This window comes from Thalassophryne amazonica, chromosome 11 (genome assembly GCF_902500255.1).
Source record: "Thalassophryne amazonica chromosome 11, fThaAma1.1, whole genome shotgun sequence".
Lineage (NCBI taxonomy): Eukaryota > Metazoa > Chordata > Actinopteri > Batrachoidiformes > Batrachoididae > Thalassophryne > Thalassophryne amazonica.
In genome coordinates this window covers 74951506-74967350 of record NC_047113.1, presented here as the reverse complement: position 1 = coordinate 74967350, position 15845 = coordinate 74951506, and the positions used below count along the sequence as shown (strand labels likewise).

General features: G+C 42.3%; 1 protein-coding gene across 2 annotated transcripts in view; it reads right to left on the bottom strand.

The window, feature by feature from the left end:
• The window catches only part of LOC117520851 (protocadherin Fat 4), a 278309-nt gene that overhangs the window by 42830 nt on the left and 219634 nt on the right, over positions 1 to 15845 (bottom strand). For both annotated transcript variants that reach the window (XM_034182185.1, XM_034182186.1), the window contains exons 7-9: positions 9139 to 9319; positions 6083 to 6333; positions 1442 to 5791 (exon numbers count right to left, since the gene is read on the bottom strand). In XM_034182185.1, the coding sequence (XP_034038076.1) occupies positions 1442 to 5791; positions 6083 to 6333; positions 9139 to 9319 (4782 nt within the window). The remainder of the gene's footprint in view (positions 1 to 1441; positions 5792 to 6082; positions 6334 to 9138; positions 9320 to 15845) is intronic.

Sequence of the window (15845 nt, the reverse complement as noted above, 5' to 3'; positions counted from 1 at the left end):
AAGGCTAAAGGCTCTTTCAAAGAAGAATGTTACTGTCCTCGTCTCCACTCATCAACTACAGTAATTCAGGTTTGATGGTTGGCTTGACAAATCTTTCGACACTCAACATGTGAATGCAGCATTACTATGCAGCCATGATGGCCAACCAGAAGCCTGGAAAAAAAAAAAACAAGACCTCTGTTTCCTTGTCTGCACACAAACACTGACACCACCATTTTCCAAATATTCTCCTTTTCAGAGTTTTTGTGTGGATAAAAGACATGCAGAAAAGGCTACATTTTCCAAAATACCCGTATATGTGTGGACAGGGTGTCAGCAAATAGACTGGAATTGGCAAGTCGGTACTCGATACCAGATCAGTCACAGAAGGAACATGCCTCAGATTTTAGACAGGTGATACTTCCACAGTTTTCCATCTGTTGGAAATACTCCAGCTGGAGCAGGATTAGAAACTGTCAGAAACAAATTGGCCCAATGTATCTTTCTGCAACACTAAAAAGTTCCTGAAAAGGTTCTGAAACAGTTCCTGTGGTGCAAAAGGCACGACTGATAACACAACAATAAGTAAGACTGACAATGAGTTGCTGTAAATACACATCCCGCTTTAAATCCTGGGACAAATTGTTTAATGGAGACAGATTCTGCTGCCAAAATCAGGCGGGAAAAACAGGATGTTGAGAGTTCAGTGCGAGGCCACGCAAACTACTGTAAGTTAATAGGTGCATTTCTTCAGGAGGGTCGTTAATCTTGATAAAACCTAAAGCTTTGTGGTCATTTTTTATTATCACGATAAAAAAAGGACATTAATGACTTGAAGCAAATAGCCTGCTTTGAAAATGCTGTTCAGATGCAACACAGCAATCAGGATTCTTTCAGTGATTCCACTTAAAATCTGCTCCGCTTTATCAAGAGTAATAACAGAGGGTATTCGTTACATTTGCAAACTAAAAGGCCTGACTGAATCTTTTATCAAAGTACTCATTTGTCATCTCAAAATACACACATCCTCGATTAGGACATTCTTCTATATACAGCTGAACTTGAGTCCATCTGTGTGTGGTCAAAGCTGAGTACACATGAAGGCACATGTGAAATGCGATACGGGTGAACTGCTTGTGAAGTCTCCACTAAAATCCTGATTGGGTCAGTTTTACATTGTCCCTGTCTTTTAAAGAAAACATGTCCGGCCGATACGCATCACAGCTGATACCCCAACTCCCCCCAACTAGTTATCTGAAAAACTAAACCCGTTTTGGCAGTGGTTCTTGTATGCTATGGCTACAACAGCTCTTGGAATAGTCCAGAAGCAAATATTATTGTTGGGCCAAACACAGAGTTCTTATCGATGCATGTTTCGGGTCCATGTGTGGATTTTTATCAAGCCTAAGCATCAGTCACTCTGCGACTAGCAGTAAAATGGGGCTGTGTGTGTCTACAATACCTGCAAAGCCAGATTTGCAGAGGCAGTTGAAGCCACCTGGGAAGTTCTGGCATAGCGCGCCGTTCTTGCAGGGATTGGAAAGGCATTCGTTGACATCTCTTTCACAGGCCATCCCGGTGAAACCTTCAGGACAGGTGCAGGAGAAGCCCCCAACCAGATTGTGGCAGGTGCCACCATTGTGGCAGGGTGAAGGCTGGCACTCATCAATGTCTGTTTCACACAGTGCTCCTGTGTATCCTGGTCTGCAGCTGCAGGCATATGGCTGCAGGGGGTGGTTGGAAACCAAGATCACTGGGACACTTTCTTCAGTTTTCATATCGGGCCCGACACTGAGACGCCTTTTGCAGCTGCCTCCATTCTGACATGGGTTATGAGTGCAGGGATCATGGTCCACCGCATCTATTTGCACACCGCTCTGTCTGTGTAAAATGTCTTTGATACTCTGGAAGAATGTGGCCACACCACTGGGGTTTACATATTGTCCGTGGCCCCGTTTCACAGCTGCCATGAGGAAAGTCTGATTGTTGAGCTCAAATACACCATAAAGCAGCACCCCTGTGCCCAGTCCTGCTAGCTGAGAGTTGGCAATGCGTAAGAAGCTGAGGTAGTGATTGGTGAGGAAGCTTTTGATGCCTTCAGAGTGGAGACGGATGAGTATGCTGTTGTCCACTGTGGCATTATTGTATCCCATGAAGAAAATTCGGGCTGTACTGCTGACAGACCCGTGGACGCCATCGCTGCTACGGATCGTTAATTCAAAAGTTCCATCTGTTGAACGAGGCTTAGAATTGAGGTTACATGTTCCAGTGGGGATATTAAACATACCGGATGATGGAGGAATGAGAGAACAGTGGAATCTATCCTGAACATCAGGATCTTTGGGTTTAACATCTCCCAAAGAACCTCCTGGAAACATATTTCCAAAATAGTGGACAAAGATCTCCATCGACCTTGGCTCTGAAGGGTTGTCATTCTGATCATTGATTTTAACATGAATTGTACCAGTTGAGGACATCTGAGGCACACCTGAGTCCTTAATCAAAACAGAGAGGTAGAAGTCACTTATCTGTTCTCGATCGATTTCCCGACTGGTGGTGAGCACTCCGGATGGCTTGAGGATGAAGTAGATGTTGGCAGAGCCAGAAGCGAGGAGACTGTATAGGAAGGGGCCTTGGTTTGGTGGTAGGTCTGCATCAAAGGCTGAAAGTGTTGTAACTGGAGTGCCAGCCCTCTGGTTCTCCATTACGTCAGCGTAGACCGTTGTCAATGTTGGACCATTATCGTTGATATCTTCCAGATTAATAATTATGGTGGCACTTCCAGTTGCGGGAGGTGACCCAGTATCTACAGCAAACACTATGAGATTGTACACAGGAATTTTCTCTCTGTCGAGCTCTGCAGCTACAGACACTTGGCCCGTTTTGGAGTTGATAGTGAAAACATTTTTGTCAAACTCAGGAGAAATAGAGTATGAAAATCTGCTCCAGCTTGGGACAGAGTCTGAGTCCTCAGCACTAACAAAGATAACCAGACCACCGGGTGAGAGACCTTCGCTAACCTGCACATCATACAGTTCTTGACTAAAAACAGGAGGATCATTGGCATCAAGGATTGTGATGTTGACAAATACCTCATCAATATCTGACCCATGGATGCTTCCCATATTCTTTGCTAAGACTTTCAGTGAGATCTTTTCCTCTTTCTCACGATCTAAAGTACCTGTGACATAAATCTGGCCTGTTTTCTTGTTTATGCCAAAGCCTTTCCTTCTGCTCTTCCCAAAAATGAGGTAGTAAACCACTCCATCATCACCTTGGTCTCGATCACTGGCGAAAACTTCCCCAACCACTGTGCCTTTTGGAGCAGCTTCAGATATTTCAAAGTAGTACTGTTTGGAAACAAAGCGCGGGACGTATTCATTGGCTCCCTTCAGATGAATATTGACATTGGCAAAGCTGCAACGCTCCTCATCTGGGACGTTGAAAGCCTTTACTGTTAAGTGGTAAACCTGCTTAGTCTCGTAATCCAAGAAGCCCTGGGTGGTGATGGTGCCCGTGTTTGGATCAATAACAAAGAGGTCACTGTCTGACGACTGTATCACATACGCCATGACTGCATTTGCTCCTGAATCACGATCTATAGCGTTCATTTTGACCACAGTGGTGCCACTGGGAACGTTCTCCTGCACAATGGGAAAATACTCATCAGGATCAAACACAGGCGGATTGTCATTGACATCCGTCACATGAATAGTCACGCTCACATAGCTGGTTTTGGCAATCCAACCGCCATCAGTGGCTGAAACTCTGAGATCATGTTGCTGCTTCTCCTCAAAGTCCAGCGGCTGAGCGAGGGATAAGACTCCAGTTTTACTATTTAGAGCAAACAGGCCCTTTTCGTTTCCTGATGTAATACTGTACGTGATAAGACCGTTCATTTCTTTGTCTTTGTCTCTGGCTGATACTGTCCTTATTGCTGTTCCAACAGCGAGGCTCTCGGGCACTGTAGCTGAGATTTGGTTTTGTGAAAACTCGGGCGTGTGATGGTTTTCCTCCGTGATGGCCACTCGCACTGATGTCCGTGCTGACAACGGTGGGTTTCCTCTGTCGCTGGCTATTACATCGATGAGAAAGACTTTATTCATATCAGATGTTAGAGAGGATGCAACCGTAACCCACCCGCTTGTTTGATCTAGTCTGAATTTATTGGAGCTGTTTCCACCTGATATTACATACTCAACCTCAGAGTTCAGACCAAAGTCTTTCTTATCATGGGCTACCACCCTAATAAGTCTGGTGCCAACCTTCACACTTTTGGTGACAGGAGTGAAGTAGCGTGGGGAATCAAACTCTGGAGGATTATCATTGCTATCTACAATGTTGATGATTACAGTTGTCTCACTCATCAATGGCTTGACTGCACGGTCGGAGGCCGTGACAATGAAGCTGTGGCGATTAATGTTCATGCTACTGGCACCAGATGAGTTCTGATATTTTAACTGCTGCTTCACAAATATCTCTCCAGAGCTGGAGTTAATTCTGAAATACTCTGACTGGGACCGGATAAAAAAGAATATTTTACCGTTGATGCCCTCGTCAGGGTCTGAGGCAGACACCTGTGTGACCAGAGAACCCACCTCTGTCAGCTCAGGATAGTCCAGATAGTAAGAGGGCCGACTAAATCTTGGGGCATTATCATTAATATCTGTGATGAATATTGTGACGTCTGTGCTTACGGTCCAGCCAGAATCATGGGCCGACACTTTGACAATATAATGATCGCTATCTTCTCTATTCAGTGGCCTGCTGATCGTTATGTCGCCCGTGTTTGGATTAATATTAAAAGGAAGGCTGTTATCTGTGATTGAATATCTGCTAATGGCGTTTGCACCAGCATCCTCATCCGTGGTAGTGACTCTGGTGACCGTAAAACCTACTGGAGCATTTTCAGCAACTGTGGCGCTAAATATCTTGGAAAACCTGGGGGCGTTGTCATTCACATCAAGTACACTGATTAGCACTTTGACCACTGAGCTTTTTGGTGGTGACCTCCGATCGGTGGCTTTGATTTTTAAAGCATACTGAGCCACCTTTTCCCGATCCAGTGGCCTGGTGGTCCTTATTTCACCAGTGCCCCGGTTAATGCTGAAGCTGTTGTCCCTGTTGCCATCCATGATGGCGTAATCCAGCTGTCCATTAGGTCCACTGTCCAGGTCAATGGCGGAGACCACCAGCACCTTCTGAGGTGACAGGTTCTCCAGTATCTCAGCATGGAAGGGATCTTTATCAAACACAGGCTGATTGTCATTTACGTCCAGCACCATTATTTCCACTTTCTCATAAGAAGAATAAGGTGGGAAGCCCTGGTCTCTGGCCTCAATCCAGAGAACATATTTCTGAATGTGCTCATAATCCAGTGGGTGCCTGATTGACAGTTCTCCTGATAGCTGGTCTACATGAAAAGCATTATCCAGGTTTCCACTTGCAATGTAGTAAGACAGTGGTCCTCCCCTCACGGAAGACCCCGTCACCATTGTAACAACGTAGTTTGTTGGTTGGCTCTCGGGGAATATGAACGCGTGCTCGTTCAGCTTTATTACGGGGAAATTTCCTCCATTAACAAAGCGGACGGTGACGGTCGTTGTATCCATTTTGGGATTCACGCTGCCATCTTTTACTCGCACTGTGAGGGTGACCTCTGAGCTTCCCGTCAGCTTTTCGTTGGCTGTAATAGCACCTCTCACGGGATCGATCTTGAATTTGTCTGAGTTGCGCCCCATCAGGGAGTAATGCAGCTGGGCGTTGGAACCTGAGTCCTCATCAGTCACGGTGACGGCAAACACCAAGGAGCCTGAAGACACACATGAGGAAAAATATGGGTTATAATAAGTCGCGAACACAAACCAAGTTTGTATTTGTTATAGTGACTTTTATTTTATAGTTAGTTATTGAACAACAGTTTTTCAGAAAGTCATCAGATGGTGCAACATGTGTTGATCTTGATGGCATTCATCCGATGGACCTCAGCCCAAAGGAGTAAAGGTTGGTTCCGTAGTTTTTAAGTCATACATGTTGAAAACCCACTAAGTAAGAAAAGAAGCAATCACAGTTTAAAATGTTCCAATGTGTTCCGGGTACCGACCTGCTGCAGTGGAGGCGGGGATGTGGGTGACGTAGGGATGGTGGTGGAAGCGAGGCGGGTTGTCATTGATGTCGGCGACCGTCACGGACACAGTGGCAGAGCTGGACAGGCCCTCGGGCTGTCCTCCATCTGTTGCCACCACCAGCAGCTGGTAATTGGCACGGTCTTCTCGGTCCAGCAGGGAGCTGGTGATGATCTGTCCTGTGGCGGGGTTGATGGAAAACTGGCCGTGTCCTCCGGTCAAACTGTAACTGCAGGAAAGATGAGGTATGACATGTCTGAGTGAGTACATTATGAAATGTGACAAAGTGAGGGAAGACAGCTGACTGAGTGAGCCGTGAAGCAGTAAAACCATAAAACCTGCCATATTCTACTTTTGTTTGTGTGGGAATTGAGTAGTTCATGCTCAAGCCAGAAGTCACTATCATTTAAAAATCTACAGGAACATAATAACAATGCAGATGGAGAGTGCATACCTCTGCCAAGTGTGAATGATCCTGGACTCTTGCTTTGGAATAAACATCATTATTTCATGTGTTATAGCTCCATTTGCTAAAACAGAACATCTTGATTAATCATTCTTGTCTAAATGTATATTTCATTGCAGCAGATGTGGATACTGTATCTTATCCCAGATAATCAGTTGAAGATGTATGTATGTATGTAGGCATTCATTTCATTCATTTATTTTCATAATAATACCTTTATAAGTCCTTATACAATGTTTATTAATAGTGTTATGTGTCAATAAGACTACATAAGTGTTTGTAATACTTTATAAATTTCACTCATTTATTTTCATTAGTTAACTCTAATAATGCCTTTATAAGTCCTTATACAATGTTAATTAACAGTGTCATGTGTCAATAAGACTCCATAACTGTTTGGAATACATTATTAATTTCACTCACTTATTTTCATTACTAACTGTTGAAATACCTTTATAAGCCCTAATACAATGCATCATTCCAAATAATGCCTGCAACATTTGTGGTAACCAATGGAAAATGTTTTTAGTAGTACTGCTGACAGTCTGACACTGGTGAAGTCAAAACCTGCATTGATGGCGATAACAGTGACATTTTGATTATTCTCCTTTTGTGTAAAGTTACACATCTGTTGTTTCCCATCTATTCAAGAAATGTAATGGCACATTTAAAAAATGTATAAATAAACACTGTTACTATACTGTATTATTATCTCCAACTCTATGAAATTATCATTGTTTCTTGTTTTTATTGGCACTGGAGTTACCGTAATGTGTGAAAGGATCATATCATGTGTTACAATGATATAGCAGTGCACTTATGTGTTAGAAATGCTTGATGCCGAGTGTTACATGTTTATGTCCCCATAAGAGTTATTTAATCTTATTGTAGCACTGACTCAAGGGAACCATTCAGTTTACTCATGATGTGTCCTATAGAGGGCACTGTTTCAATCCAGTTTACTACAATAACAGGCAAAGTTACAGCAACTGTCATCACATTCTATTAATTAATATTGAACTGAACAATGTATCTGATTTTATTTTGTTTCTCAGCTCACACTTTTAATTCTTCACTCAATTACAAAATACCTCAGAATTAATTTACCCATTTCAGTTGAATTTAATTTAGTCTGGAAAATGTAGAAAAAAGCAGTTTTAAACTGTGATTTAAAGGAAAACACAATTCCAAGAATTTCCAAAAACAAAATTAAATGGTGCTTTCAAATTCTATAATATTATATTCTATGAAAATATATTCAAATTCTATAAGATTTGTGGTTTGGAGATACTGGGTTTGCCTTCATATCTCTGCAGGGGTGAATATGTTAAGGTCCACAGTAAGAAATTGAAATATTTTACAAAAAATATTTTCAGACTGTTGATAAATTAATACAGAAATTAAACACAAAATGAAAAAAAAAATATAAGTACACAACAGTACATGTTTTCATGATTCCTTGCAGAATGGATCCCATCAGCACCAAAACAGAGGTGCATGTTTTCTGGAAGAGAATAAACCCAGGTTTGGGACTCACTTTGATGGGGGTGTGAGAATCAAGACTAATAACTGACAGTAACTGCTTCTGGTCGTCATTAAGGGCCCCTGGGAACCCTGATGAGCACAACGTGCACTGTCATAGACAATTAACATCTTCATTAACATGTTTGGGGAAAGTGGTTTGGGCTTCAGTACCCTCCAAGGTGCACCTGGTGGGGTTACTGACTGGGGAGGGAGATGGGGTCGCATTTGAGTCAGCGTCCGGCAAGAGACGGCTGGGGAAGTTCTCTGAAGGCGTCCCAGCAATAACATTTGACTAAAATCTGCACAAAGCTGGAGATGAAGGGTTAGGGTTCCCTCAAAGGCATTAGCGCAGCCAAAATTCTGGCTTGAATGCAGTGAAAAAAGGAAACATGACTTAAATATGTAGATTGGTTTCACATTATCAGAATGTGTCCAAATAACATAATGCTCTTTTGAGAAATAGATTATGTTATATTCACTAACATAAGTACGTTATGTTTGACACACTGTCATCATGTACAAATGATGCACATATTTAAATCATGTAAATCCAACAAACTTTTGTTCAGTGTGTATCTTCAAGAAGCAGATTAGAGTCTAAGACTCCTCTAGATGGGATGGTGGTCAGACACAGTGCACTTCCACTGCCAAGGTCAGTACCCATTTGCAGCTGGGTGGACTGGAATAACGCAGATCTTATCCAAGGACACAGACAGGTAGCATGACCAGGAATCAAACCCAGACCTACGTATTGGTAGATCAACACCTTATCCCACTGACTCACCTGTAATCTGTACAAAATGAAGAAACCAGATAAGTTAAACATATTTACAAACAGAGTTTTGTAAAAACAGGTTCAAGACCAGGTATGAAAATCAGAAACCAAAAGAAATTATGTGAGTCATGTAAATCGTCCACGAATGATGATCAAATATTTCAAAAAGACATAAAAGAACATACAAACATTGCAAAAAAACAAACAAGTACTGATGAATCAACATCCAAATTAAAAGGAGGTGAAGAAGCGCAAAGGCCTTACGGTACCTTATAACGCCATTGACCCCAACATCTACATCTGAGCTGTTGACCAAAAGCACGTCCGTCCCTGTTGGCGCGTCCTCCATGATGGTTGTATGGAAAGTGAAGGAGGTGAAAAGAGGGACGTTATCATTCACGTCATCGACCAGAACTGTCACCGTTCCAGTTCCACTCAGAGACGGAGAACCTGGTGAAACAGAGACAAGCCAAAATTGGGGTTCAGAGACAAACACTCATAATGGACAATGAAAGAGTCATTTTGACCAAATATGGGGAAAGGAATATTAGGTAACATGATCAAACTACCTTCCCTACGGGCGAGAACTTTGCTAGCTGAAGTTTTCGAACGCTGAAATCATATATCCTGGAATGGAATAACAATCATCATTTCATCATAGATATAGATAGGTAGATAGATCAATATAGATAGATAAGATAATCATGATGGCGACATTGGATCAAAGAGTTTTGTCATTTCACAAACACCCTGATGACTGATGTTTATGGAGCAATGTAAAAATAAGACATTTTGGACTCAGCTTTTTCCACATCAGTATCACCACGACCACACTCCACTATCACAGAACCTCCAAGTGCACAGTGTTGTTGATAAAAGTTTCCTCTTTGTCTTTTTAAATGCTCACAGTCCCGGATGAAAGGCTTGTTCGCTGTGAGAAATGCCATGTGTTTGGATTTGGTGCTGATTAACACTTCCAGCCAGACAACCCAGAACGAAGTGATCAGATAAGCCGTTTTGGCGTGATGTGGCAACAGAGGGGTGGACACCCTCCTGTTCAGACGGTGGCGGTAATGTAGTTGTCAGTCTGGCAACCACTATAAAACCGAAAAGAAGAAGAAGAGTTGTGGCTAATTAGCCTGCTAATACTTTTGTCTAAAATGATAGTACCTAACTCTATCTATCCATGAGCATACCTGCCAACATTTAAATTTTCCTATGTGGGACACGCACGCGTGGCCACAAGCGCCAAGGGTGCAAAGCGTAACTAGGGGCTTCGGGGACATGCCCGTAATGGACGTCCCGCTCACACACATGTGAGACGTGGAACACGGGGGTAAATACTGAGACTGTCCCACCCAAAGCGGGATGGTTGGCAGCACTGCATGAGGGGCACATGAAAATGAACCCCCTGATGTTACTCCAGGGTCAACATAAATGACACAGAATGAAAATCACGGTGATCACATGCTGATTTCAGTGCGATGCAGGATCAGAAGACCAGACAGACAGAGATTTGCATATATGTATTCACCTGAAATTGGCTACCCTTCTGGGTGGGTGGGCACAGGGATTCAATTGGACAGTCCAACTTACTATGACCAGGCAGCCCCCCAAGGATTATTTGCACCAAATTAAAGATGCATTATATGAAGATATTTACTGCAATAAATCAAACAGTGTGAAAATGGCATTTTTTTTTTTTTTTTTTAACATTTGGGGTCCTGGGGGGGTCACAGGGACTCAATCAGAAAGTGCAACTTACTGTGACCAGGCAGTCCCTTCAAGTTTGTTTAGTCCAAATTTCAGATAAATTCTTTGAACTGGTTTTCAGAAAAAAATCATCTGACGGCGGATCGAATCTTGATGACATTCATACTGTTGACCTTCATCCAAAGGATTAAAAAGAACAAAAATAAGCAGGAGTGACAGAGAGTCAATGAGCTGCCAGACTCAAAACACGTTTTGTTCTTCAGTGAGATGGTAAAGTGGACGTGAGCAACATTAACACGTCTATTTTGACTTAAACACTTGCTGATTTTTTTTTTTTTTGTACTTGTCATTTGCACTGACTTCCTCACTGAAGTCATTCACACCGCAGCTGGATTACACCGCCTTCATTTAACTTCTTTGGCTGCTGTTTTCATGAGTTTCCAGCAGCCATACATCCACATCAGCGCAGCACACATCAAAAGGCTTCAGTGTCTCTGAAACTGAATCATTCGGGCGTCCTTCCTGGGGTCCTGGACACTCGTAGATTTAATCTCCGCAGCAAAGTATCTATTTTAAGGTGCACGACTATGCGTGAGTCGGTCTGTGGAATCTGAGTGAGCAGAAGTGCTATTTTCAGCAAAAATCTAAGCGTTTTCCCCCCTCCCAGAGCAAGTGATGAAACCGGGCTCAGTGGGCCCCCGAGGGAAGGATTTAAATCAATAGCAGATGAAAATGAGCTGCAATGCAGAAAAACATTTAAAAAAATTCAACATCTGCCTTCATGAAGCTGCCCTTTTTAATTCTTCCTTAAATGGCACACGGAATAGTTTGATCTATATTCCGAACATAAACACGAGTTCAGCCTCGTTACTGAGAGCCACAATGGGGGATTTGGTGACATCTTTAAAGGCTTGGCACTGTTTTTGAAATGGTAATGATTTGCATGTGTTTACATTATTTATGACGCGAAGCACCTGAGGACTGACTAAAGCTGAGATGTGCAAGATGTCAGAGATGGAACGCTTCCATCCAGAAACAGAACAGATCCAGATCCGGAATGCTGAGCTTGATCCAAATGTGGTACCTCTTTGGCTCATGTACTCAGCTGTTCTAAACTACTTACATACATCAGAGGCCCAGTCAAGTCAAGTCTGGGAGCATGCGCTGGTGCCGCATCCACAACACCACTGAACTGACTTGGGTCCTGGATGGCAACCACCCAGGCAGACAAATGGCCCATTCCCACATCTCCATAACCATCACTTCGATAACCATCTATCTGCTGCAGCCAGGTGCGCCAAATGCAGGGACCCCCTTGGCCTTCTCCAGCTACTGTGGTCCTCAAAACTCAAGCATCTGCGTTCTGGATCATGCACAGAGAAATGGGCCACATAGTCAAAATGTCATGGATGACACTTTCTCCCAATGCAGGTCATAGTCCTCATCCTAGTCTTTTTGAGTAACTGCTCGTTTGATACAAAGTCATTCCAGCGGTACTAAAAGATTCTCTGAAGAAACATAGTACCAAAGACATCCAGTAATCGTCTTAGGACACTGGTTAGCATCCAAATGTCACAAACATACAGTAAGGCAGGAAGCACCAGGACCTGAAAGACTTGGACCTTCGTTCGCCTGCAGACATACTGGCATTGCCAAACACGTCTGTCCAGTAACCTCATGACTCCATAAGCTTGGTACGAAGACCTGGAAGTGGCCAGATTTCCATGGTTGGACACACCTACTTTTGGTTGGGTCATTCCAACAGTCTCGGTGCACAGAGGGAGTGGCAGTTGCTGTGGCAGACCAGGTCCTCCTGGTGTCAGATGTTAACCCTGTCAATGAGCGTAGGGGCCCAAAATAATCAGAAGCAAGAGCAATCCAAGATTTCTGACAGCCGCCAATCCGGATCACCTCCAAAATGCAGTGGAGCCTTCCATTCCACAATCCATTAAGTAGTTTTGACATAATCCTTCAAAGCCTATATAAAGTGAAATCTTGATCCAGAATCTGGATCTGGATCACCTCTAATCACTGGATCAGTGGCGTCTTCCATGCCCTAATATCTACCTGTGGTGGAAATTTCGGGAGAATCCATGAAGTAGTTTTGATGTAAGTAGTTTTGACATAATCCTTCATATAAAGTGAAATCTTAATACAGAATTTTGGAGGTGATCCAGATCCAAATCCTGTGTTGCAGGCTGAACAGTCCCCCTTAAAAATCGGTCCGCCCTGCCTTCACTGCGCATGTGTCATTTCAGAGCTCAGCAGTCTAATTTCTGAGCGTCACCAGCAATTCACTGATTATCACCTCATTTCTGCTTAAAACTGCACTCCAGCGACAGATATCTGAAGCTTTTGTACAACAATCATTTCCACATAAATTCAACATTATTTCATAATAAAAGACGGCGGACCGATCAGAGTGCGCAGTAGCTGCTGTGGTGCCTATGTCATTTCAGAGCGCCAGTAATGACTTGCCAATTATCACCTTGTTTCTGCTTAAAACTGACTTTAGAATGATTTAAGAGGTTTTGCCTTGTCATCGGATGGTTAATAAACACATTAATCCATTTGATCGCTTTGGGCGTAGAGAGTCTGTCTCAGACAAGCTGTTGTGGTCCGAAATGACGCGTGCGCAGTAGAGGCAAGGCGGACCAATTTTTAGGGGCAGTCTGTTTGGTCTGTGACACCGGATCACATCCAAAATGTAGTAGTTTTGATGAAAATCCGTTTATTACTTTTGACGTAATCCTGCTAACTGACAGACAAGAAAATAAATAAATATACACTGATGGTTTTATTATGTCCTTGGTGGACATAATAATATAAACATTTGGAATATGGCCACAAAAGTCTCTTCTGTGCTACTTCAAGGTTCCCAAACCCCATATCTTGGACTGACCAATCAGTTTCAAGGCTTTCAAAACTACTAGCAATTAGCAATTATTAAAAAAAAAAATCTCAGGGGACTATCTACATTTATATTGGTGTTCTGTTGCAACAAACAACTTCTGAAGAAATAAAACTTGACATTTTTGAGTATGGAGGCAAAAATCAAATGCATCTTGTCGTCTGGAAAATGACGTCCAGCACAACTGAATGTTTGAGTGAAGAAAGAGGGGTTCCCATTTACTGAGCAAATGAGAAATTTACTGTGGGTTTGGCGTCCTGCACAGGTTCCTTACAGCGGGGAAGCAGATTCCTCACAAATTAGATTCAAAGAGAGTTTATTGTAGCGTCACGTCACAGTCTGGTTTCATGATAATAAACAGAAACGTGACCTGAAGCTTCTCACATATCCACGTTTTCTGGTCTCTGGCGAACATGCATCACTTCTTGTTCTGTTCAGAATAAACAGAGCTGAATTCCAGAAGCTAAATAAATCACACAACCAGAGCTAACAGTAAACACGTTTTACCCCAAGAAGAAGCCCGGAAACCGTATAACACCATCTTTCAGCGACTCAGTACCAAAGTGAGTCATATTCTGCACTTCTTGCATGTTTATAACCAATTATAGACAACGGTGAATATGTGTGTGCACCATGACAAATATTTATGATTATCAGAAGACGGATCATAAACAAAATGCCACTAAATCATTGGGGTTGGACACTGAGGTCTACGCTTACAAATCTGGTGTCAAATACAAAGAATTCCCAGCAGCATGAACCAGCTCCAAGTGGAAAATGTAAATTGTGGGATGTAATTTAGGTAGCGCTCGGTCTATATCATCACAGGGTAATTACGCAATCAAGCGACCACAACATGTGGCCGCAAACGACTGCACTCAGCAGGATTACTTAACATCATACTTGATTGAAGCTTTCTCATCCTCCGACGCGCGAGTCGGCAGTTTCAAGAGCGCTACAAGACACAGCTGACATGAGTCACCATTCATTCAGGAGGTTGTCATGGCAACAGATTATAGCAGCTACATCTCCATGGCTTATCTTCTTAATTGAGGACCACTCCAAGTCAGAGAAGTGTCCCAATATTTCTCAGGTGGCTGCTGCTACTGGAAGGTCAACTGTGTTTGATGATCAGTAACTCACTAAGGCAGAGAAAAGAATAATATCCACAAAATGGTACGTTGAATGAGACCATAAAGAACAAATAAACTATACATTTAAATGCTAATGTCAGCTTTATTACTTTATTCTCTGGTAGCAAGTGTCAGATTGCTAAGAAAAAATGTAGACAAGTAGATGAGTTGGTTACTGGATCACAGCCAGCCTGTCTGAACACTAACTCATAAAAGACTAAATGCTGTCTTCTTGTTACAAGAAGATAGCACTTATTCTTTGACCTACAAGACTTGTAGGTCACCAAATTAAAAAGTGTTTAATAAGTAGAAACCCTGTGTCTGCTATATCTGCAAGGTTATGGGCTCAGAAAACTTGTTTGGGAACTAGCTACAAGCTAGCAAGGAAAGCTAGCTGAAACTGAGTCATACATGCCACCACAGTTAGCTTGATCACTAGCTTGGATGCAGAAACACCAAACAATTATTTCAATGGAATATTGTATGAATACGGATTTGTCCGGTAATTGAATGCCAACCACATCAGAGCTCTTTTCATTATTAGCAGGGCAGATATGTGAAACAATTGCATGTTTTATGGAAAAAGCATAAAATTTTGCACAGATTTTGGTTGATATATAGCAAACAAATTCAGATATGGCAAACTCAATTTTTTTAAATTTTATTTTTTATGTAATTGTAGTTGCAATGGATCCAATGGGTAAGAAAACAGAAAAGGATGCATTTGTGTCTATAAGACATATCGTAATGAGTATTTTGAAGATATTCAGCCATCTTGGATTTTGCTATTTGTTATGTTGAGAGAAAAATTGAGCTTGGCATAATATTTATTTTTTTAATTATATATCAAACAATACTGTATCAACTGATGTCCTGTTCAAGGTGTACCCCGCCTCTTGTCTGATGACTGCTGGGATAGGTTCCAGCACTCCAGTGACCCTTAACTGGAGTAAGCGGATATAGAACATGCATGAATATCAGGGAATGCTTGTGCAAAATTTGGTTCTTTTACTATAAAATACACAATCATTTCACATAGAAAGAAAAAGTCTGTGGGTCAAAGAGCCCTCTCTTATTGTGACCCTGTCTTGTGGAATGGTCTCCCAGCATCAATGAGACAGTCAGATTCTGTGGACACATTCAAGACCAGACTTAAGACACATTTGTTTTCTCAGTCCTATGGTTAGCAGCATCCTTTTGAATTCTTTTTCATTTTTAC